The 25,993-nt window shown below is 46.1% G+C and overlaps 1 protein-coding gene across 4 annotated transcripts in view; it reads left to right on the top strand.

The window, feature by feature from the left end:
- The window catches only part of PPCDC (phosphopantothenoylcysteine decarboxylase), a 98,380-nt gene extending 78,059 nt beyond the window's left edge, over positions 1-20,321 (top strand). For all 4 annotated transcript variants that reach the window (XM_077263982.1, XM_077263983.1, XM_077263984.1 and 1 more), the window contains exons 5-6: positions 19,271-19,439; positions 20,038-20,321. In XM_077263982.1, coding sequence (XP_077120097.1) covers positions 19,271-19,439; positions 20,038-20,117 — 249 coding nt within the window. In that variant the 3' untranslated portion in view covers positions 20,118-20,321. The remainder of the gene's footprint in view (positions 1-19,270; positions 19,440-20,037) is intronic.
- The last annotated feature ends 5,672 nt before the right edge of the window (positions 20,322-25,993 follow it).

Here is a 25,993-nt window from a genome sequence, read left to right as displayed (position 1 = left end):
AGTTGCCGTCCAGAAGTGCTGTACGCACAGTCAACAGTCCCTCCTCTGTTATTGGGGTTCAGTAACGTCAGCTGTTCCCCTGCTGTGTGTGTGGCAATCCCTCCTACCTCCTCCTACCTCCTCCTCCTCCACCCGTCCCTGGGCTCCAACACCGCCAGTTGCCGTCCAGAAGTGCTGTACGCACAGTCAACAGTCCCTCCTCTGTTATTGGGGTTCAGTAACGTCAGCTGTTCCCCTGCTGTGTGTGTGGCAATCCCTCCTACCTCCTCCTACCTCCTCCAACCTCCTCCTCCTCCACCTGCCCCTGGGCTCCAACACCGCCAGTTGCCGTCCAGAAGTGCTGTACGCACAGAGCCAAACACCTCGCCAATGTGTTAGTGGGGTTCAGCACCGCCAGCTGTTCCCCTGCTGTGTATACGGCAACGTGTACTGCGACCGCCACGCAGGCACAACAAGTTAAATGTAAGGGAACCTGACCCCCCCCCCCCCCACAGGCGTTTGTTACTGAAGGAGCCACCTTGTGCAGCAGTAATGATGCAAAGGGAAAAAGTGCCTCTTTTCGTGATGCTCCTTGCACATGCTGAACCAAACACTTATGAAATGTGTCCCCACACAGCGTTAAACCGTCCGGTAGGTGGAACTTTCCTTTGTCGTGTGACGCAGCACAGCCATCATTTTTACCCCCTTGGCGCCGTGCGCCGCCTCCTCAGCGTTGTTTTAATCTGTCCCGGAGCCTGCGCTGTTAGGTTAGCCCTTGGCCATGCACACATGTTGCGCTGCCCGTCTTCTGACCTCATTTGGTGTCAGGCTGGCTGCGCCTGTGCGGGTGCGCTGGCCGAGATCCCGCCTCGCAGTGTCGTCTAATGTAATCCCACCGCGGGCCTGTGATCCGTGCCCGTGCGCAGTGCATATCCTCTCCTCTCACTCCCCTCCCTACGGCTTCTTCAGACTGTGCGATGTCAGCTGGTCCCTAATAGCATGCCACGGCCGTGACACCGCACAGTCTGAAAAAGCCGTAGGGAGGGGAGTGAGAGGAGAGGATATGCACTGCGCACGGGCACGGATCACAGGCCCGCGGTGGGATTACATTAGACGACACTGCGAGGCGGGATCTCGGCCAGCGCACCCGCACAGGCGCAGCCAGCCTGACACCAAATGATGTCAGAAGACGGGCAGCGCAAAATGTGTGCATGGCCAAGGGCTAACCTAACAGCCCAGGCTCCGGGACAGATTAAAACAACGCTGAGGAGGCGGCGCACGGCGCCAAGGGGGTAAAAATGATGGCTGTGCTGCGTCACACGACAAAGGAAAGTTCCACCTACCGGACGGTTTAACGCTGTGAGGGGACACATTTCATAACTGTTAGGTTCCGCATGTGCAAGGACCATAATTAAAAGAGCTAAGTTTACCTTTTCCAGCATTAGTGCTGTACACAATGGCTCTTTCAGCTACAAACGCCTGGGGGGGGGGGGGTTAAAGGTTTCCTTTCAACTTGCTCGAGTGCAGGCTTCGGCCTACACTCCGCTCCCCCTGCTCCTCCTGCTGACCCTGGGCTCCAACACCGCCAGTTGGGGCCCGGTACTGCTAGCTGCACAGAGAAAAACACCTCGCCAATGTGTCAGTGGGGTCCAGCACCGCCAGCTGTTCCCCTGCTGTGTAGCCGGCAACGTGTCCTGCAAAAGTCACGCAGACACAACACACCCAAAGCTGCCGCCTGTGCAGGCTTCGGCCTACACTCCCCTCCCCCTGCTCCTCCTCCTCCTGCTCCTCCTCCTGCTGTCCCTGGGCTCTAACACACCGCCAGTTTTTGCCCAGATGTGCTAGCTGCACAGAGAAAAACACCAGCCAATGTGTCAGTGGGGTCCAGCACCGCCAGCTGTTCCCCTGCTGTGCAGCCGGCAACGTGTCCTGCAAAAGCCACGCAGACACAAGAACTGAAATTGAAGGGAACCTGTCCCCCCTCCCCCAGGCGTTTTTACGTTATCCAGCCACCTTGTACAGCGGTAATGCTGCATGTGTGCAAGGTGGCTCAGAAACGTATTCTCCTCGCACATGTGGAACTGAAAACACGTCTGCAATGTGTCCTCTGTGTGACCATTTAACCGTCCCGGTGGTGTGACTTTCCTTTGTAATGACACGCTGCAACCCCCTTGGTAGCGCTGCCCGTCTTCTGGCATCATGGTTTGGCTGCCTGCGCCTCTGCGGCCGCCCTGACCCACACAACGCCCCTCGGTGTCTTATTTATTGGGACTGCGAGGGTGTGATTGATGGGCAGGATCAGTGCATCAGTTCGCCTGTCCCTCCTCTCCTTCCGCCTTCTTCGGACTGTGCGGCTTCATGGCCGTGGCATGCGATAAGGGATCAGATGACGCCGCATAGTCTGAAGCGGGTGTAAGAACCCAAGCGAGAGGCGAACATATGTACTGCGCCAGGCCATGAATCCCAGCCCCGCAGTGTTTAAACTATGTCAATACACTGCGGGGCTGTGATTCATGGGCATCGCGAACCGCACCGGCCAACATTAAATGAGGTCAGAAGATGGGCAGCGCTAACGGCGCTAGGCCAGGGGATAACACGACAGCGCAGACTCCTGTACAGCAAATAACAACGCTCGGGAGGCTGCACCCAGCACCAAGGTGGGATTCTTGACACCTGTGCTGCGTCTCATTACAAAGGGAACTCTCGCCTCCATTACACAGTTTGACTGTCTAAAGGGCTGAATGTTATACGTGTTCCATTCAGCGTGTGCAAGGAGAAAAATTACAAGAGCAACCTTTGACTTGCGCAGCACTGCTGCTGCATAAGCTGTGGCTCTTCTACTTTGTAACCCCTGAGGGGGGGTTAAAGGTGACTTTTGAAATCGGTTCAATTAGGCTTCGGCCTACACTCTGCTCCACCTGCAGAGCCCGGGCTCCAACAACGCTAGTTGCTGTCCGGAAGTGCTGGCTGCACAGAGCCAAACACCTCGCCAATGTGTCAGTGGGGTCCAGCACCGCCAGCTGTTCCCCTGCTGTGTAGCCGGCAACGTGTCCTGCAAAAGTCACGCAGACACAACACACCCAAAGCTGCCGCCTGTGCAGGCTTCGGCCTACACTCCCCTCCCCCTGCTCCTCCTCCTCCTGCTCCTCCTCCTGCTGTCCCTGGGCTCTAACACACCGCCAGTTTTTGCCCAGATGTGCTAGCTGCACAGAGAAAAACACCAGCCAATGTGTCAGTGGGGTCCAGCACCGCCAGCTGTTCCCCTGCTGTGCAGCCGGCAACGTGTCCTGCAAAAGCCACGCAGACACAAGAACTGAAATTGAAGGGAACCTGTCCCCCCTCCCCCAGGCGTTTTTACGTTATCCAGCCACCTTGTACAGCGGTAATGCTGCATGTGTGCAAGGTGGCTCAGAAACGTATTCTCCTCGCACATGTGGAACTGAAAACACGTCTGCAATGTGTCCTCTGTGTGACCATTTAACCGTCCCGGTGGTGTGACTTTCCTTTGTAATGACACGCTGCAACCCCCTTGGTAGCGCTGCCCGTCTTCTGGCATCATGGTTTGGCTGCCTGCGCCTCTGCGGCCGCCCTGACCCACACAACGCCCCTCGGTGTCTTATTTATTGGGACTGCGAGGGTGTGATTGATGGGCAGGATCAGTGCATCAGTTCGCCTGTCCCTCCTCTCCTTCCGCCTTCTTCGGACTGTGCGGCTTCATGGCCGTGGCATGCGATAAGGGATCAGATGACGCCGCATAGTCTGAAGCGGGTGTAAGAACCCAAGCGAGAGGCGAACATATGTACTGCGCCAGGCCATGAATCCCAGCCCCGCAGTGTTTAAACTATGTCAATACACTGCGGGGCTGTGATTCATGGGCATCGCGAACCGCACCGGCCAACATTAAATGAGGTCAGAAGATGGGCAGCGCTAACGGCGCTAGGCCAGGGGATAACACGACAGCGCAGACTCCTGTACAGCAAATAACAACGCTCGGGAGGCTGCACCCAGCACCAAGGTGGGATTCTTGACACCTGTGCTGCGTCTCATTACAAAGGGAACTCTCGCCTCCATTACACAGTTTGACTGTCTAAAGGGCTGAATGTTATACGTGTTCCATTCAGCGTGTGCAAGGAGAAAAATTACAAGAGCAACCTTTGACTTGCGCAGCACTGCTGCTGCATAAGCTGTGGCTCTTCTACTTTGTAACCCCTGAGGGGGGGTTAAAGGTGACTTTTGAAATCGGTTCAATTAGGCTTCGGCCTACACTCTGCTCCACCTGCAGAGCCCGGGCTCCAACAACGCTAGTTGCTGTCCGGAAGTGCTGGCTGCACAGAGCCAAACACCTCGCCAATGTGTCAGTGGGGTCCAGCACCGCCAGCTGTTCCCCTGCTGTGTAGCCGGCAACGTGTCCTGCAAAAGTCACGCAGACACAACACACCCAAAGCTGCCGCCTGTGCAGGCTTCGGCCTACACTCCCCTCCCCCTGCTCCTCCTCCTCCTGCTCCTCCTCCTGCTGTCCCTGGGCTCTAACACACCGCCAGTTTTTGCCCAGATGTGCTAGCTGCACAGAGAAAAACACCAGCCAATGTGTCAGTGGGGTCCAGCACCGCCAGCTGTTCCCCTGCTGTGCAGCCGGCAACGTGTCCTGCAAAAGCCACGCAGACACAAGAACTGAAATTGAAGGAAACCTGTCCCCCCTCCCCCAGGCGTTTTTACGTTATCCAGCCACCTTGTACAGCGGTAATGCTGCATGTGTGCAAGGTGGCTCAGAAACGTATTCTCCTCGCACATGTGGAACTGAAAACACGTCTGCAATGTGTCCTCTGTGTGACCATTTAACCGTCCCGGTGGTGTGACTTTCCTTTGTAATGACACGCTGCAACCCCCTTGGTAGCGCTGCCCGTCTTCTGGCATCATGGTTTGGCTGCCTGCGCCTCTGCGGCCGCCCTGACCCACACAACGCCCCTCGGTGTCTTATTTATTGGGACTGCGAGGGTGTGATTGATGGGCAGGATCAGTGCATCAGTTCGCCTGTCCCTCCTCTCCTTCCGCCTTCTTCGGACTGTGCGGCTTCATGGCCGTGGCATGCGATAAGGGATCAGATGACGCCGCATAGTCTGAAGCGGGTGTAAGAACCCAAGCGAGAGGCGAACATATGTACTGCGCCAGGCCATGAATCCCAGCCCCGCAGTGTTTAAACTATGTCAATACACTGCGGGGCTGTGATTCATGGGCATCGCGAACCGCACCGGCCAACATTAAATGAGGTCAGAAGATGGGCAGCGCTAACGGCGCTAGGCCAGGGGATAACACGACAGCGCAGACTCCTGTACAGCAAATAACAACGCTCGGGAGGCTGCACCCAGCACCAAGGTGGGATTCTTGACACCTGTGCTGCGTCTCATTACAAAGGGAACTCTCGCCTCCATTACACAGTTTGACTGTCTAAAGGGCTGAATGTTATACGTGTTCCATTCAGCGTGTGCAAGGAGAAAAATTACAAGAGCAACCTTTGACTTGCGCAGCACTGCTGCTGCATAAGCTGTGGCTCTTCTACTTTGTAACCCCTGAGGGGGGGTTAAAGGTGACTTTTGAAATCGGTTCAATTAGGCTTCGGCCTACACTCTGCTCCACCTGCAGAGCCCGGGCTCCAACAACGCTAGTTGCTGTCCGGAAGTGCTGGCTGCACAGAGCCAAACACCTCGCCAATGTGTCAGTGGGGTCCAGCACCGCCAGCTGTTCCCCTGCTGTGTAGCCGGCAACGTGTCCTGCAAAAGTCACGCAGACACAACACACCCAAAGCTGCCGCCTGTGCAGGCTTCGGCCTACACTCCCCTCCCCCTGCTCCTCCTCCTCCTGCTCCTCCTCCTGCTGTCCCTGGGCTCTAACACACCGCCAGTTTTTGCCCAGATGTGCTAGCTGCACAGAGAAAAACACCAGCCAATGTGTCAGTGGGGTCCAGCACCGCCAGCTGTTCCCCTGCTGTGCAGCCGGCAACGTGTCCTGCAAAAGCCACGCAGACACAAGAACTGAAATTGAAGGGAACCTGTCCCCCCTCCCCCAGGCGTTTTTACGTTATCCAGCCACCTTGTACAGCGGTAATGCTGCATGTGTGCAAGGTGGCTCAGAAACGTATTCTCCTCGCACATGTGGAACTGAAAACACGTCTGCAATGTGTCCTCTGTGTGACCATTTAACCGTCCCGGTGGTGTGACTTTCCTTTGTAATGACACGCTGCAACCCCCTTGGTAGCGCTGCCCGTCTTCTGGCATCATGGTTTGGCTGCCTGCGCCTCTGCGGCCGCCCTGACCCACACAACGCCCCTCGGTGTCTTATTTATTGGGACTGCGAGGGTGTGATTGATGGGCAGGATCAGTGCATCAGTTCGCCTGTCCCTCCTCTCCTTCCGCCTTCTTCGGACTGTGCGGCTTCATGGCCGTGGCATGCGATAAGGGATCAGATGACGCCGCATAGTCTGAAGCGGGTGTAAGAACCCAAGCGAGAGGCGAACATATGTACTGCGCCAGGCCATGAATCCCAGCCCCGCAGTGTTTAAACTATGTCAATACACTGCGGGGCTGTGATTCATGGGCATCGCGAACCGCACCGGCCAACATTAAATGAGGTCAGAAGATGGGCAGCGCTAACGGCGCTAGGCCAGGGGATAACACGACAGCGCAGACTCCTGTACAGCAAATAACAACGCTCAGGAGGCTGCACCCAGCACCAAGGTGGGATTCTTGACATCTGTGCTGCGTCTCATTACAAAGGGAACTCGCGCCTCCAACACAGTTTGACTGTATAAAGGGCTAAATGTTATACGTGTTTCATTCAGCGTGTGCAAGGAGCGAAATTAAAAGAGCAACCTTTGACTTGTGCAGCACTACTGCTGCATAAGCTGTGGCTCTTCTACTTTCTAACCCCTGAGGGGGGGTTAAAGGTTACCTTTGAAATTGGTTCAAGTAGGCTTCGGCCTACACTCTGCTCCCCCTGCAGAGCCCGGGCTACAACACCGCTCGTTGCTGTCCGGAAGTGCTGGCTGCACAGAGCCAAACACCTCGCCAATGTGTCAGTGGGGTCCAGCACCGCCAGCTGTTCCCCTGCTGTGCAGCCGGCAACGTGTCCTGCAAAAGCCACGCAGACACTTGCTCTTGTACCTTCTGCTCCACATCCTGGTTCCAGTACCGTCAGCTGGTTCCGGGCAGAGCCTTTGGCTTAGGTGCCTCCCTCTGGGTATCCGAGTTCCACCAACGTCAGGTGGTCCTTGGTAGTGCTTTCAGGCACGGGTACCTCCTGCTTAGTAACCGGGTTCCAGTAACGTCAGCTGGTCCTCGGTAGTTCCATTGGCTCTTGGACCTTCGGCTACCCATCCGGGTTCCAGCACCGTCAGCTGGTTCTCGGCAGTGTCTTTTGCTCTTGTACCTTCTGCTCCCCATCCTGGTTCCAGTACCGTCAGCTGGTTCCGGGCAGAGCCTTTGGCTTAGGTGCCTCCCTCTGGGTATCCGAGTTCCACCAACGTCAGGTGGTCCTTGGTAGTGCTTTCAGGCACGGGTACCTCCTGCTTAGTAACCGGGTTCCAGTAACGTCAGCTGGTCCTCGGTAGTTCCATTGGCTCTTGGACCTTCGGGTAGCCATCCGAGTTCCAGTTCCATCAGCTGGTTCTCGGCATTTTCTCAGCCTTCTTGTACCTTCTGCTACATTTCCAAGTTCAAGAGACTAAACACGATGACCCGGAAGAACACCCCTAAGATGACGACGACACCAGAGACGACAACCACCGTGATGACGACGACCCTGGAGACGATGACCCTGAAGACCACCCCGATGACGACGACCCCGGAGACCACCCCGATGACGACGACCCCGGAGACGACGACCCTGGAGACGACGACGACCTGGAAGACCGAGAAGCAGAAGAACAAGAGGCTGCAGAACAAAGAGCAGAAGGACATTAAGCATAACACAAAATATCAGAGCAAAAAAATATTATGTAAATTATAAGCAGAAGAAGACTAAGCAGTGTATGGGGGTGAGTCCGTTCCTCCTCGTGGTGCCCCTGGATAAAGCCTGATGCTGCAGGCCAAACTGAACGCGGACAAATGTAACTGGTTTGTGACAGGCAGAACGGAAGGTGTAATCTTCAAACTTTTATAGATAACAACTACGGGAATGCCTGTCACAAATAAGAATATGATGAAGAAGTTGAATATGATGAAGATAATAGTAAAATAAAAAGAATATGAACAATGTAACCCAAAAAATAATAGGTAGAAGATGAAGAAGAAGATGAATAAGGTGAAGAAGTTGATGTCAAAGAAGCTGATGATGAGGATAATTAAGAAGAAAGCGTGGGAGAAGTAAAAAAGAAGGTGAAGGGCGTGGAAGTAGTGAAACATCAATATCTGACATAAAAAAAAAAAAAAATAACATAGTCAAATTCTTTCTAACGCCGAACTTCATAAAAAAAAATAAAAAATCCTGCTATTCTATTACATTGGGCTAAACCTCTGTCCCTTTAATATCTCCGCCACGTCCCCCAATACATCCTACATTATTCTTAGTTGTTTTCCTTCATGTAGAATGAACCTACAAGTTTATTAAGGGTTTATTTTAATTCCGATATTTTCGTCCCATTGACTTGCATTGGGATCGGGTATCGGTATCGGATTGGATCCGATATTTTGACGGTATCGGCCGATACTTTCCGATACCGATACTTTCCGATATCGGAAAGTATCGCTCAACACTACTCCTTACGTCCATGGTTTTACAGCAAATCTGGGTGGATGGCCACAATGCAGTGCCCCCCAGTTCACAAGATCCCGACCCGGTGCCTTTAGTTCCACTGCCCCTGTACCAGGCGATACCCACTGTCTCCCAACTTTATGTTGGCTCACAGCATTTGTATCTCCTGTAGTTAAAGTCCATGCTCATGCTCCTCCAGACGACGGATTCCCCGACCATAGCACGTGTAACCAGCTCCAGCCAGCAACAGATCTCCAATCGCCATAGGCCATGCATATATGGGCACCAGGATCTCCGCAACAGATTCTCGTCCAACGACGGGGTACACTACACCCTCACTAAACATATGGCTTATTGTTCTCCCTCTCCTGGGATTAGCCCCCTGAATGGGCAGAAATGGTCACACCCTCCCCTTAAACATTTGCTAAAGAATGTTCCAGAAGTCTAGTCTCCAGCCTGTGTGCAGGGTTGTGTATTAGGGATGCCCCCTGCAGAGAAGAACAAAGACACACATGCTCCCACCAGATGCAGGACAGAAATGCTAATTTAGGCCTTAGGTATACATGAGATCCAGCCTGAACCTCTTCCACTGCTTGCTGTCACTGAATGGAAACATTGATTCGTGAGGCTGAACACTTTCCAGGAGAGATTTGTGCACCTTAAACTGACAAGCAAGCTAATCTCTAAAAACACAACAATGTACTGATGTTCTGTGCATGAAAAAGTCTGTATCCCTCAGAGCAATGGACTCCGCTCTATGTTCATTGGTCCCATAGTCTTTAGTGTGTGGCCTGGCCAGCTCCTCAGAGCAATACACCTCCTTATAATCCTATAAATATCAGACTATCGCCTACCATCGAAACCTTCAAAAAGAACTTGAAGGTCTTCAGACAAGCCTACAACCTGCAGTAACCACCGAGCGACCAAACCGCAACTGTATTCTCACCCATCCCTTGTAGAGTGTGAGCCCTCACGGGCAGGGTCCTCTCTCCTCCTGCACCAGTTGTGACTTGTATTGTTTAACCCCTTCACCCCCGGAGCTTTTTTCGTTTTTCGCTCCCCTCCTTCCCAGAGCCATAACTTTTTTATTTTTCCGTCAATATGGTCATGTGAGGGCTTATTTTTTGCGGGACGAGATGTACATTTGAACGATACCATTGGTTTTACCATGCCGTGTAACAGAAAACGGGAAAAAAAATCCAAGTGTAATGAAATTGCAAAAAAAGTGCAATCTCACACTTGTTTTTTGTTTGGCTTTTTTGCTAGGTTCACCAAATGCTGCAACTAACCTGCCATTATGATTCTCCAGGTCATTACAAGTTCATAGACACCTAACATGTCTAGGTTATATTTTATCTAAGTGGTGAAAAAAAATTCCAAAGTTTGGTAAATAAAAATTGCGCTATTTTCCAATACCCGTAGCATCTCCAATTTTCATGATCTGGGGTCAGGTGAGGGCTTATTTTTTGCGTGCCGAGCTGGCGTTTTTAATGATAGCATTTTGGTGCAGATACGTTCTTTTGATCGCCCGTTATTGCATTTTAATGCAATGTTGCGGCGAGAAAAAAAACGTAATTTTGGCGTTTTGATTTTTTTCTCGCTACGCCATTTAGCGATCAGGTTAATCTTTTGTTTTTATTGATAGATCGGGCGATTCTGAACGCGGCGATACCAAATATGTGTATGTTTAATTTTTTTTTTGTTTTATTTTGATTGGGGCGGAAGGGGGGTGATTTGAACTTTTATATATTTTTTTAGTTTTTTTATATTTTTAAACACTTTTTTATTTTTATTTTGGCATGCTTCAATAGCCTCCATAGGAGGCTAGAAGCATGCACAACTCGATCGCCTTTGCTAAATAGAGGTGAAGCACAGATCACCTCTGTAGCAGAAATGCAAGTGTACTTTGAATGCCGACCACAGGGTGGCGCTCAAAGCAATCGGCCATCAACAACCAATCAATCTGGTTGTTATGGCAATGCACCGATGACCCCCGATCATATGACGGGGTCAGCGGTGCGAGCACTTCCGGACGCGTGGCCGGGAGCGCTAGTTAAATGCCCCTGTCAGTGCTTGACAGCGGCATTTAACTAGTTAAACAGTATATAACACAGCCCACGTACTATATAACACAGCCCACGCAGTATATAGCAGCCACGCAGTATATAACATAGGCGACGTAGTATATAGCACAGCCCACGCAGTATATAACACAGCCCACGCAGTATATAACACTGCCCATGTAGTATATAGCACAGCCCCTGCAGTATATCAAACAGCCCACATAGTATATAACACTGCCCATGTAGTATATAGCACAGTCCCCGCAGTATATCACACAGCCCACGCAGTATATCACACTGCCCATGTAGTATATAGCACAGCCCCCGCAGTATATCATACAGCCCCCGCAGTATATCACACAGCCCACGCAGTATATAGCACAGCCCCCGCAGTATATCACACAGCCCCCGCAGTATATCACACAGCCCACGCAGTATATCACACTGCCCGTGTAGTATATAGCACAGCCCCCCAGTATATCACACAGCCCACGTAGTATATAACACTGCCCCCGCAGTATATCACACAGCCCACGCAGTATATCACATCATATCATGTAGTATACGTTTAGAAACACAGATACACCAAAAATTAATCAATAAAGGATTGTTATATCAGTAGATCTATATCTGTTTATTCAAACTAAAATAGTGATGGTGTTCTGTGAGAAAGTAGTGACTAAACACTAAGATGGAGAACCAACCACAACAACTAAAGGCATGGACAGCCGAAAGAGTGTACCCACACAGGAAATCAGTATAAATAGCCCTTATTAAGGTGAAAGTGGCACAATAAAAATAAATATAATTATTTAATATAAAATGATGTAGTACGCGAATTTATGACAGGAAAATTTATAAAAAAATCTCATAGAAAAATATCACAACAGATATTGGTGACCCCAATATAGACACTGCCGACTATGTGCCAAAAGGAGTGAAAACCATTAATAATTAAAACAATAAAAAATGCCAATTGTAAAAATATGTATATATATGATAATAGTGCAAAGTAGATACACTCACTAAAAAAAACTCATCAATAATTGCTGCAAAAAATTGTGCAAAAACAATGAATAGTGTGTGTCATAAATTCGCGTACTACATAATTTTATATTAAATAATTATATTTATTTTTATTGTGCCACTTTCACCTTAATAAAGGCTATTTATTCTGATTTCCTGTGTGGGTACACTCTTTCGGCTGTCCATGCCTTTAGTTGTTGTGGTTGGTTCTCCATGTGGTATATAGCACAGCCCCCGCAGTATATCACACAGCCCCCGCAGTATATCACACAGCCCCCGCAGTATATCACACAGCCCACGCAGTATATCACACTGCCCACGCAGTATATCACACAGCCCCCGCAGTATATCACACAGCCCACGCAGTATATCACACTGCCCACGCAGTATATCACACAGCCCACGCAGTATATCACACAGCCCACGCAGTATATCACACTGCCCACGCAGTATATCACACTGCCCATGTAGTATATAGCAGCCACGTGGTATATAACACAGCCCATGTAGTATTTAGCAGTGTGGGCACCATATCCCTGTTTAAAAAAATAATTAAAATAAAAAATAGTGATATACTCACCCGCCGGGATCCACCGAAGCTCTGGCAATGCGCACGCGGCTGCCGCCATCTTCCGTTCCCAGGATGCATTGCGAAATTACCCAGAAGACTTAGCGGTCTCGCGAGACCGCTAAGTCTTCTTGGTAATTTCGCAATGCATCTCTGGGAACGGAAGATGCCGGCAGCCACGTGCGGCTCGGCGGACTACGGAGGGTGAGAATAGCAAGTTTTTTTGTTTTTTTTAAATTATTTTTAACATTCGATCTTTTTACTATTGATGCTGCATAGGCAGCATCAATAGTAAAAAGTTGAGGACACACAGGGTTAATAGCAGCGATAACGGAGTGTGTTACCCGCGGCATAACGCGGTCCGTTACCGCTGGCATTAACCCTATGTTAGCGCTGACTGGAGAGGAGTATGCGGGCGCCGGGCATTGACTGCAGGGGAGTAGGGAGGGACTAAACGGACTGTGCCCGTCGCTGATTGGTCGCGGCAGCCATGACAGGAAGCTGGCGAGACCAATCAGCGATGCGGGATTTCCATTACGGAAGTTGCCGACAGAAATACGGAAGTACCCCTTAGACAATTATATGTATAGATTACTATCACGGTCCCCTGCAGCTGTTCCATTTAGACTTTTGGACTCCACCCATACTTACTAATTGCACTAATGTAATTTTATACCTCCATTCTGGGAAGAGCCTTAGCTCTTTAGCAAACTTAATTGATTGTCCAAGATGGCTGCTGGCCACAGCATGACCGTTTTGCATATTGTGGTTGACCACTTTGTAGTAATAACTTTGGAATGCTTTCACATATTTCATGCAAATTGCCTCTTTAGAGAAAAAGAGGACTTAAACTCTTTAGCGCCACCTGTTGGAAGTAGCGATCCTACAAGTCACAATCAACCCTTTAACGAGTCGTGCAATATGACTTAGGATAAAAGTCAAATCCTAAGTCATATTGCACGACTCGTTAAAGGGTTGATTGTGACTTGTAGGATCGCTGCTTCCAACAGGTGGCGCTAAAGAGTTTAAGTCCTCTTTTTCTCTGAAGAGGCAATTTGCATATTATATTTCCGAGAGGAGCATTGCACGGCGAATAAGCCTCCTTACCTTGACAAGCCAGAGCTGGTATGTCACTCTCCATAAGCAGAAACATTGCCCCTTAGACCCTTCACATACTTCAGTGATTCTAAGGCTACTTTCACACTAGCGTCGTGCACTGCACGTCGCAATGCATCCTTGTGGATAAAAAACGCATCCTGCAAAGTTGCCCGCAGGATGTGTTTTTTCTCCATAGACTTTTATTAGCAACGCATTGCGACGCAGTGCCACACGTCGCAACCGTCGTGCGACGGTTGCGCCGTGTTTTGGCGCACCGCCGCCACAAAAAAAGTTACATGTAACTTTTTTTGTGCGTTGAGACCGCCATTTTCGACCGCGCATGCGCGGCCGAAACTCCGCCCCCTCCTCCCCGGACCTTGCAATGGGGCAGCGGAAGCGTCGTAATGCGTCGTAAGACTGCTTCCGCTGCCCACGTCGGGCATTTTTTGCACAGTATGCGTCGGTACGTCGGGCCGACGCAGCGCGACGGCCCCATACCGACGCTAGTGTGAAAGTAGCCTTAGATTATATTTTATGATAGTAGTAAATTTAGGTTTATATGATTTGCACTTATTTATCAAAATATCTAAAATTTGAACATTTTTTAGAAAAAATAAAATTTTCAAACTTTTAGGCCCTTTACCCCCCAACCTGCAAACCGCCATGTATATACAGCGCCATGATCGCGCGGACTCACGCTGAGCGCTACCACGTTCATATGTGGTGTCAGCTCTATATGAGAGCTGACACCCTACAGCAACATCCACAATTGGTCCTACCAGCGATCGCAAGCGTTTAACCACTGTGATGTCGCTGTCAATATTGACAGCGACATCCCAGGGCATCGCAGAGGGAGGGAGCTCCCTTTGTGCTCCCATCAGCACAAGGCGATGCAGTCGCATTATGTCGATGGTCTCCATGGTGACCCCGGGCCAAAAAATGGCTGCAGTGTCACCCAGGGACGGTGACCTGTCAGTTCATGTTCATAGCAGGAGCTGACATGCCTTCTCCCTGCATGTCAGATGCTGCGCATGCCATTTTACTGAAGCCAACAATTAGTCCTAGTCGCATGAAGCGTTTTCGCAGATTAGGCTCTTGGAAGTCGGAAGTTTTCAGAAAAATGGCGACGGCGGCTTTGCATGCGTAGATTGCTCAGTCCAAATGGCTTTTCTTTCTAGCCACGGGCGGCACTTTAGCAGATTTATCTAATGGTGGCCTTCAGTAAAATGGCGCCAGTTGCACTGAGCAATATATACACTGTGTGCATCTAGATTAAAGCTATGTAAATATGGAGGTTATTTTAGACTGTTAGAAAACACTTCATTAAACTCTGCTGTTTTTGGAAGTTATTGGAGGAATTTATCTTTTCCTGAAGCTGTTTTGAAAAGTTTTTTTCCTGAAGCGTTCTTTTCATCCTTTTGATTGGTTACATAAGAGATTGCATAATAGTTGCATAACTATTGGTAAAGACAATGATTTGGCAGAAATACTGATGTGATATTATATACTATCTTCACGGTGTCTGAACTGCGTCCCAAAAACAACCATAAACAGTTTGTTCTTGGCAGCAATAGCAGTCTAGACTTTCAAATTGAAAAAGGGGAATTTATCTCCATCTGAGCAGCCAAACTCCCACCTTTCAAGGCCAAATATTGCACAATAAGGATATCATGGAGACGATGATAACCACTACAAGTAATTCAAGGGAAATGTAACTATTTCTTTCACAAATGCCAAGGTTGGAGATGTTTGGGATCCTCTTCAAAAAATGACATGCATTTTTTTTCCAACAGAGAAAAAGAAAAGCTCAAACTCCTCCTATGAAAAAGAATGTGGATTTCCTACAGAAATGAATTGGAAGAGTTTTTGAAGCCATGTTTTAGGAGGATTTCAACTCATTTAAAGCTCTTAAAAATATTGCCCTGGAGTAGTTGGGATACTAGATATACACCCTCTCCTCCCACACCTTATAGTCTAGGTATCTCCTGTAAACCTGGATTATGCCAAAGGGTTAATATTCTGCCCATCACGACATCCCAAGCAAATATTTGCCTCTCTCCCAAACCTTAAAATTCATGGCAAGTGTTGGATGCCTCACTTTATTTACTTGCAAGCATCCAACCTCCAGAGATCCCTCTGGCTGCTGCCACCTTCTACCCTCCTTTACCAGGTAACCTCCTGCATCATACAACCCGTCCTTCCCCCATCCCAAAAATATTGCATCTGAGACACAATATAATATAACCATGGGTCAGGTACAGCTACTTCACCATCATCCTTCCGATTTGAAGAGTTTCCAATCTAATTCTTGCATGCTGCTTTCTCTAAATAAGTTCTCTGAATAGAGTATTAATTTTCCTAAAAAAAAGGGCATGTGGATCCAAACTGGGGCATTATGTAAAAGATAAAGAAGCTGCGGCATCAGCACCATCTTAATTAGGTTGGTTCGGTCAGTGGGAGAAGACACTAGGTGTTAACCATCACCGTGAACCTGGTCAGGACAGGTTCCGCTCTGATCAGAGTGCTATCCGATTTTCTCGTACGTGGAGAAATTAAAAAAAAAATAAATCTCTCCTTTTTGACGGCCCATGAAAATTGGGCCGCACTTGGATATCCTTTCAAGTGTGGTCTGATTTTTTTCATGGACTATTTGACTTGCATGGCTGATTTTGATCTGACTCTTGGGTTAAAATCGGACATGTCTCTGCGATTTTCTGAAGACTAGTGAGTGGCTTCATAGACTATCACAGGTACTAGTGCTATCTGTGAAAATCATGGATAGCACTCGTGTGCAAAATTCGTATGTATGCATGAGCCCTTACACATAAGCCTTTTATGGGGTGGACAACTACCTACAGAATCCCTTTTTTAATAAAATAGTCCTAGTAAAATCAAATTCTCACCCAAACACACACTGTTCCACCGACGTTGGTGCCGGGGCTCGCGTGATGTTTTTATGCCACGTGGGCCCTGTAGCAACTCAGTGGCCGCTATTGGGCTACTGTGCTGTCAGTTCTCATGCTTGTCTAACATAGACAACTTGGACAGTTTTTTCTTATTATCCATGTGCAAATGTTTTTTCCACGTTTCGAGACCATTTAGTGGTTTTCTATATTACAGTATTACAGTATTGCAATGTATCTGTAAAACACCGATGCTATACGTAGTGATTGTTCTTATAGGAACCGTTATTTTCTGCGTACCCATAGACTTGAATGGGTGAGTCTGACTTGGCACAGAGAAGAAAGTAGTGCATGCTGCAATTTTTTTGTCAGGTACACATTTGGCCAGTGGAAAAAAGACAACTCTTCTAACCCTGCTCCATTGAATACCATTGGCCCCATTTGGGTAAATTTTTTCACTGTCTGCACTTGGACAAAAAATACGCAAGTGTGAACTTTCCCTAAGAATAATGGAGCTGGAGTTTGGAGAGACTTTGATGTAAAATTTTAATCAATAATAATAATAATCTTTATTTATATAGCGCCAACATATTCCGCAGCGCTTTACAGTTTAACAGTTTCAAACACAACAGTCATAGGTAACAACGTTAACAATACAATAATAAAGCAGAATAAGACAAAATAAGACGACCCTGCTGGTGAGAGCTTACAATCTACAATAAGGTGGGGAGATACAAAGTATATGTGTGTATTTCCAATGATGTATCAAATCTCTTTTATTAATGTACCGTAGTTAAGAGAACCTTTTGCAGTATCACATTCAGTAACAGTAACATACCACCAGGGGGCGTGCACGCATGTAATATAAACCAACCAAATGTAATTACTTATTTAATCGAAGTAAAATCTTAATGTCTTAACTGACAAGATGACGGCGCAGCTTATAAGACTGCTTACGTCTCTGTATCGTGTTTGGCTTGGAGTGACACTGATACACACAAAGACATAGGAATAGTGCAGTAAATAAGACAAGTATCATAAAACTCTTCTGTCAGTACAAGGAGAGTGGTAAACATCTGGAGCAATGAATATTGGAGCATTTCATAGATAAGAAGTGTGAAAGTTTTCTTGGCCTCTATGGTTTTGATGCCTCCATGAGGTCACTTTCATTAATGATCTAAGTCCATGTGACACATTTGTTCCTGTTCTCAGTGCATCAAAGGCTGTCATTAATGTATATTCCCAGATTCTTCTCTCTCTGAGATGGAAAGTAACCTTTTATTACTCACATCAGAACAACTGAGGGGGCCACATGGGGAACATGAAGAGTTCAGTCCCTTGACATCAAAGCCTCTCATCACCCTTTATCTACAAAAAATGTAGAGCAGAAGATAAGCTATTTGTCACTTTATTTATTATGCTTTCTTATATAGCGCCATCATATTCCTCAGCGCTTTACAGACATTATCTCTGTCCTCTTTGGAGCTCACAATCTAAATTTCCCTATCAGAACGTCCACCATACTGATGGCATTAGAGTTTGTAGGTAATCCGCATTATATTGGGAAATAGAGGAGATATAGTGCAGACACCTGTAATATAGAAAACAGTGAAAACTTTTATATACTCACAAAAACAAGATAAAAATGGTTATCATTAAAGTGGGTTTCCACTACAATGATATTGATGACCCATCACCCACCGATCAGCTGTTACCAGCTCTGGATGTATATACTGTATGGATACTGCCAACCAGCTCCTATTGATGACTGATCTGATATTGATGACTTATCCCACGGATAAGTCATCAATACCGTTGTAGTGGACAACCCCTTAATTCAAAATCACTTACATGTACATGATTGCAGGGGTGACAGCATTGGGAGAAGTCTCAGGAACTGAGCAGTCTTAAAGTGAACCTGTCAGCAGGATTTTGCTTAGTAAACTACAGTCATTGTCAGGTTGGCGCTGTTATGCGGATAACTTCTGTGAAGAATTCTGTCTTGTGGTTCTTGTATAATCAGTGATAGACATTTTCAGGTAATAGTATGCCCGTGTTCCGGGGTGGGCCTGTATGCAGTCTTATCTTCCTGCTCTAAGCCAGAGAAACCAAGGAAAGACCTGCTCACAGGTGGCCCCAAAGCACAAACAGTCTGTCAAGGATGAAGAACATGTTTGTGCATTGGGGCAGCCTGTGGGCAGGTATTTCCTTGGTTTCTCTGGCCTAGAGCAGGAAGATAAGACTCTGCCTACAGTCCTGCCTTGTAGCATGAGCATATAATTAACTGAAAACTTCTAACACTGATTACACAAGAACCACAAGACAGATTTCTTCACCCCAGGTATCATTTTAATCAGTGTAATAATGTTATCCTGACAATGGCTGTTGTTTGCTTAGCAAAATCTTGCTGACTAGTTTAACAGCCGGCTTCTGAGTCGTAACAGCACTGGCCGGAGCTAAGCTTCTATCATTCATGTTAAACATCTAAACATTGCTGTCATTCTCTGACATTGGGGTTTAAATGGAATGTGTGCCAGTGTTCAATGGAAAAATAAAGACGTTATGGCTCTTGAAAGAAGGGGTGTAAAAATTAAAAGCAGGAAATCTCCTGTTCTTCCGTCTAAACCATGTGATACACAGATCCTGGGTGCCTCCCTGGGTTTTGCCTTCTGATGACTATTTCTTTGACTATATTACGTGATGCTTTCAGTTGGGACATCCAACCATATCTGTCGGAAATACTGAATATCAATTTCCCTGCACCTTCTGTGTGTTAAAGTGAAGTTTCTCCTAGGATATCATGGATGGGGGGTTTCTGCTCTGGGATTCATTGCTGAGGTCCTCTCAGTCTAATTTATGTTCTGACTTGTGTGTCTTTTATTTTGCAGACCTGCATAGTTCGTGCATGGGATTTAAAGAAGCCATTGCTCTTCTGTCCAGCTATGAACACAGCCATGTGGGAACATCCCATCACTACAGAACAGATTGAACGTCTTCGCAATTTTGGCTACGTTGAGATTGCATGCATTGAAAAAACCCTGATGTGTGGGGACAAAGGTCAGCTATAGAGCACATCTACCACTGCTTCCATATGTTCCTGGGTAATCAGCTGATCACAACCTTGCAGTGGTACTTTGGGGTTTATACCAGGGATACATCAGTATGACGTGATGTGTCTTGTGGCCTTAGTGGACAGATCTGGATATTTCCAGCAGTTCCAGTTTTTCAAATCTGCAACATGTCAATTTCTCTTGCAGGTAAACTGAGTTTTATATTTCGATTTCCCCCATAGACTCGTACTAGATGCGGAAAATCCACAAGTATAAAAAGCACACATCAGATTTCAGTGTGTTTCCGCTGCGGCAAAAATTAAAGTAAAATAACGCAATGAAAAAAATGCAAGCAACCTAATTGGAGAAGAAATGCTGAAGAAAATCTGCAAAATCAAAACCTCACCAAATACTCATTGTGTGAACGCAGCCTTACACTTCCATTGATCACTTGTATGTTCATATTTACAGGTTGTCAAACCATGCATTTTTGGGCTTCAAAATTAGAAACTTGTCAGTTATTTGTAGTCTAACACAGGTAAAAAAAGCTTCATTATGTCCTTCGTTTCTTCTGTTTTTATACTTGCTCTTTTTTGTCCCTACAGGACTCGGTGCAATGGCAGAGGTCGGCTCTATCCTTGAGAAGGTGGTGGAAGTTCTGTCCAAGGACCAGCCTCATCAGTGATGTCACAAACCTGGCTTATGTTGTATCACAGCTTTCTAACAATAGGAAGGAGTGAATGTTAGTAATAGTTTATGCATAAGTGAAATGATAGCAATAAGATAATACTCAAGTAAACACGGGGTGAGTATTGCTTGGAGGCTCAGAGCCAACCTCCAGGCTAGAACTGTATTCTAGAGATTTAATGAATAAATAATGACGTCTGAAGTAGTTATTGTTCATTGTTCATTGTGAGGGAGCTCACACCAACCGAGTAAACAAATATTAAAATCATATATTTTAAATATGTCATTAAAATAACTTGGCCCACAAACCAGTTATGGCTTTTATAATGCAGATATTCAAAAATCTAAAATGTGTTGCTTCCTGAAGACTCAAAATGAAGATGTGTCCTGTAAAAGCACTCAGGTATTGCTACTGAGCATATCACCTACTCAGGAGTTAAAAGGTCCGGATCAAAGTTATCCCTAGCCATTGCACGGACAGTTTACACCCACTGCTGATGGTGTGGGCACAGGTCATGTGCCAGCGTTGGCAATGCATACAAGGACTGGACTGGAACTGCTGTACATTTTTTGTCTGGATTACAGAATAAAAATATGGAAAAAAAGGGACCCACTCGCCTTTAATAATCAATGTACATGTACACAAATATGCTGTGTGACCTATATGCAAACATATATATATATATATATTTATATACTCCCTATGTGGCGGGGCACTACGGCTAATGAGTACATGAACTCCACTATTGCTTTAAATGTTAAAAACGTAAGGTACTTGGGGCGCGATACATCAAGACCAGCGTTGTTCACATCAGCTTTGATGAGGGGCCTTGCTGGAGACCAATGAGCGGCATACACCGCTGTGTGCGCCTCGCCACAAAATCCTACTCCAGTCCCTGCTGGAGTAAGATATGTGGCGTAGCAAACACCGCCGCTCATCATGAATTTGAAGAACCACGATCATCATTCCCCATCCCGCCCCTGTTCCTTCCATCTTGCTTTTTTTCCCTTAAATTTATTATTTTTATTTATCCTTGGAAAAGTACGGTAAGGTGAAATAAAAGGTGATCAATATGTTGCATGTAGCCAAAAATGGCCCTAAAGCAACTCTGGCTACAGAAAAATAAAATAGCCATGGGTCTAAGAATCTAGCAAAGTGATTTTTTTTCTGTGTTTAAAAAGAAAAACAAGAAGTAAAATATAAAAAATCCCATAAGTTTGATATAATCATAATTGTGTTGATCCACCAAATATAGATTACATTTCACTTACCTAGCACTGTATTTAAAATAAAAAAAAGTGTGTTTGTACATAAAATCCAGGTTTTATGTTTTTTTTTCTTCATCTCACCTCCCAATAAGTGTAGCAAAAAATCATCAAAAAGTAGTAAATACCCTAATAATAATTTTATTTATATAGCGCCAACATATTCCACAGCACTTTACAATTAAGGTGGACATGTACAAACAATAAAGACATAACAGAGTAGCACATAGTTCACCAGTGACAGGAGGAGTGAGGGTCCTGCTCGCAATCTTACAATCTGTAATGATAAAGGGGGACGCAGTAGGTAGAACGCTCTTGTTATGTGTGGTCCAATCATAATTATAATAAATAGGGGGTTTCAAATAAAGCTGCATGAAGTCATCAGCCAGTATCTAAGTACAATCATCAAGTGCTGTTGGGTGCATGGAGGATGAGGAGATAGATGAGTAGGAGAGACTAGATTCTGAGGAAATGGTAAAAAGAGGGAACAAAAAACAGTTAGGGTACCGTCACACATTGAAATTTCCATCGCTACGACGGTACGATTCGTGACGTTCTAGCGATATCGTTACGATATCGCTGTGTCTGACACGCTACTGCGATCAGACACCCTGCTGAGAATCGTACGTCGTAGCAGATCGTTTGGAACTTTCTTTCGTCGCTTGATCACCCGCTGACATCGCTGGATCGTTGTGTGTGACAGCGATCCAGCGATGTCTTCGCTTGTAACCAGGGTAAACATCGGGTAACTAAGCGCAGGGCCGCGCTTAGTAACCCGATGTTTACCCTGGTTTCAAGCGTAAACGTAAAAAAACAAACCGTACATACTCACCCGTCGGTGTCCTTCAGGTCCCTTGCCGTCTGCTTCCTGCTCTGAGTGCCGGCCGGAAAGTGAGAGCAGAGCGCAGCGGTGCTGCGATCTGCTCTCACTGTAAAAGTTATGGCTCTGGGAAGAAGGGGAGGAATAAACAAACACGGAAAAACTGAAAATCCCAAGGTCATGAAGGGGTTAATAATTCCCGTAGAATGTAAGTCCGCAAGGACAGGTTCCTCTCCCCTCTGTACCAGTCTGTCATTGTAAATTTGTTTACTGTTAACGATATCTATAACTCTATATGTAACCCCTTTTCTCATGTACAGCACCATGGAATTAATGGTTCTATATAAATAAATAAATAATAATGATAACTTTTAATGACTAACAAAAATAAAATAAACTATGTTACGAAGCAAGCTTTCAGGACTTCTTAGGTCTCTTCCTCAGGCATAGTATAACAAAGTTTCTGAAGAAACACAAATATATGTACAAACATAAACAAGAAGAACAAAAAAAAAGAGGGGCATGGTATAATACATTAACATTTAAATAAACAAACAAACAGCTCAGAGTCTGAATCCTTAATTGGATTAGATTAGTGGTGTGAAAGTTTTATAGTCCCAATATCCAAGTAAGATCAGGGGCCTGGTGCCCTCAACTTTGGAGCAGATTCCTCAGATTCTGTAGTGAGTCATAAATCCTTCTAACAGATTTAGTCCTGTGTGGATGGAATCAAAGACTTTAATAATTTTGTATTCCCAAACCCTGCATACTTTTGCCTTTTAATATGACAACTTTCATATTGTTTATGTTGTTTCCTGGACCACAGAAATGTTTGGCCACCGGTAAATGTTTTGTTTTTTTTTTAAATCTGCAATCATGTGGCCAGGAGACCTCATCCTTTCTCTCAGTTTCTGTCCTGATTCTCCTACATAGAGGCCCCCAATAGGATATATAGCCTACAGAATTAAGTACAACACATTGGAAGAAGAACATGTGAATGTCCCAGGAATATTATAGCCCTGCTGTGTTTGGTCTCTACATGAGTTAAGGTTTTGAAGCTCTTCACATTGCATGGATAAGTTCCTCTCCCTGTATCTGAGGGCATTGAACTATGAGGTTTCTTAACCCCTTAGTGACAGATACAATTTGGTACTTAATGACCAAGCCAATTTGTACTATTCTGACCACTATCAGTTTGAGGTTATAGCTTGTTTTTCCCTGACATATTGTACTTCATGTTAGTGGTCAAATTTCTTCTATATAACTTGCATTTATTTATGAAAAAAAATGAAAATTTGGCAAAAATGTTGCAATTTTCAAACTTTTCATTTTTGTATCCTTAAATCAGAGAGTGGTGTCACACAAAATAGTTAATAAATAACATTTCCCACATCTCAACTTTCCATTAGCACAATTTTGGAAGCATATTTTTTTTTGTTAGGACGTTATAAGGGTTAAAAGTTGACCAGCGATTTCTCATTTTTCCAACAAAATTTACAAAACCATTTTTTTTAGGGACCACCTCACATTTGAAGTGAGTTTGGGGGGTCACTATAACAGAAAATACCCAAAAGTGACACCATTCTAAAAATTGCACCCCTCAAAGTGCGCAAAACCACATTCAAGAAGTTTATTCATGAGAACTAAAGCAATGTGGAAGGAAAAAAATGAACATTTTACTTTTTTCACAAAAAATTTACTTTGGAACCAATTTTTTTTTTATTTTCACAAGGGCATCAGGAGAAAATGGATCACAAAATTAGTTGTGCAATTTCTCCTGAGTACATCGATACCCCAAATATGGGGAAGAGCCACTTCTGGAGTCCTCCTGATGTACCTAAACAGTGGAAACCCCCAATTCTAACTCCAACCTTAACCCCAACACAACCCTAATCCCAACCCTAACCACAACCCTTACCCGAACACACCCCTAACCCTAATTCCAACCATAACCCTAACCACAAACCTAACCTCAACACACCCCTAATCCCAACCCTAACCACAGACCTAACCCTAATACACCCCTAATCCCAACCTAATCGTAATCACAGCTCTAACCCAAGCCCAACCCTAACTTCAGCCCAACCCTAACTTTAGTTCAACCCTAACCCTCACTTTAGCCCATCCCTGTTGTGAATTCCGTTCTCGGACTCCCTCCTGTGGTCATGAATGGTACTTTGGTTAGTTCTGCTCTTGGACTCCCTCTGGTGGCTTTGAGCAGAACTGCTGGTCACTGAGGTTGGTTTTGTCAGCTGCTCTCGTTTATTGCTATGCTGGCTTCCCTATTTAACTCCACTCAGATCGTTACTTGATGCCAGCTGTCAATGTTTCAGTATTGGTTCAGATCTCTCTTGGACTTCTCTGAGGACCTGTCTACTCCAGCAGAAGCTAAGTCTTTGCTAGTTAATTTGTTGTTACTGCTTCCTGAATATATTTCTTAGTACTGCTAATTTCTAGTCCAGCTTGCTATCATGATATTCCCTTGCTAGCTGGAAGCTCTGGGGTGCAGAGTGGCACCTCCACACCGTGAGTCGGTGTGGGGAGTCTTTTTGCTTACTCTGCGTGGTTTTTTGTAGTCTTTTGTGCTGACCGCATAGTTCCCTTTTCTATCCTCTGACTATTTAGTGAAGTCTGGCCTCCTTTGCTAAAACCTGTTTCATTCCTGTGTTTGTGACTTTCCTCTTAACTCACAGTCAATATATGTGGGGGGCTGCCTTTACCTTTGGGGAATTTCTCTGAGGCAAGGTTAGGCTTCTATTTCTATCTTAAGGGGTAGTTAGCTCTTAGGCTGTGAAGAGGCGTCTAGGGAGAGTTAGGTACGCTCCACGGCTATTTCTAGTGTGTGTGATAGGAGTAGAGTTTGCGGTCAGCAGAGTTCCCACTTTCCCAGAGCTTGTTCCGATTATTAGTTTACTCATCAGGTCATTCCGGGTGCTCCTAACCACCAGGTCCATAACAGTACAGCTGGCCAACAAAGTGTTAATGCATCTCAAAAGAGGGATAAGAGAAGTTCTGAACCCATTTTTTTTTCTTTGCAGTGTGTTTTGTCTCTCTTTTCCCCTTAATCTCTGGGTGGTTCAGGACTCAGGTGTAGATATGGATATTCAAGGTCTGTCCTCTTGTGTGGATCATCTCACTGCAAGAGTACAAAGCATTCAAGATTATGTAGTTCAGAATCCGATGTTAAAGCCTAGAATTCCAATTCCTGATTTGTTTTCTGGGGATAGATATAAGTTTCTGAATTTCAAAAATAATTGTAAACTGTTTCTTGCTTTAAAACCCCGCTCCTCTGGTGACGCCATTCAGCAAGTAAAAATTAGTATTTCTTTGTTGCGTGGCGACCCTCAAGACTGGGCATTCTCCCTTACGCCAGGAGATCCTGCATTGCTTAATGTAGATGCGTTTTTTCTGGCGCTTGGATTGCTTTATGACGAACCGAATTCAGTGGATCAGGCAGAGAAAATCTTACTAGCTTTGTGTCAGGGTCAGGATGAAGCAGAGATATATTGTCAGAAGTTTAGAAAATGGTCTGTGCTTACTCAATGGAATGAGTGTGCCCTGGCAGCAATTTTTAGAAAGGGTCTTTCTGAAGCCCTTAAGGATGTTATGGTGGGATTCCCCACGCCTGCTGGTCTGAATGAATCAATGTCCTTGGCCATCCAAATTGATCGGCGTTTGCGTGAGCGCAAAATTGTGCACCATTTGGCGGTGTCCTCTGAGCAGAGGCCTGAGCTTATGCAATGTGATAGAACTTTGACCAGAACTGAACGGCAAGAACACAGACGTCA

This window comes from Ranitomeya variabilis, chromosome 5 (genome assembly GCF_051348905.1).
Source record: "Ranitomeya variabilis isolate aRanVar5 chromosome 5, aRanVar5.hap1, whole genome shotgun sequence".
Classification (NCBI taxonomy): Eukaryota; Metazoa; Chordata; class Amphibia; order Anura; family Dendrobatidae; genus Ranitomeya; species Ranitomeya variabilis.
This window is presented reverse-complemented; position numbering and strand designations above follow the sequence as displayed.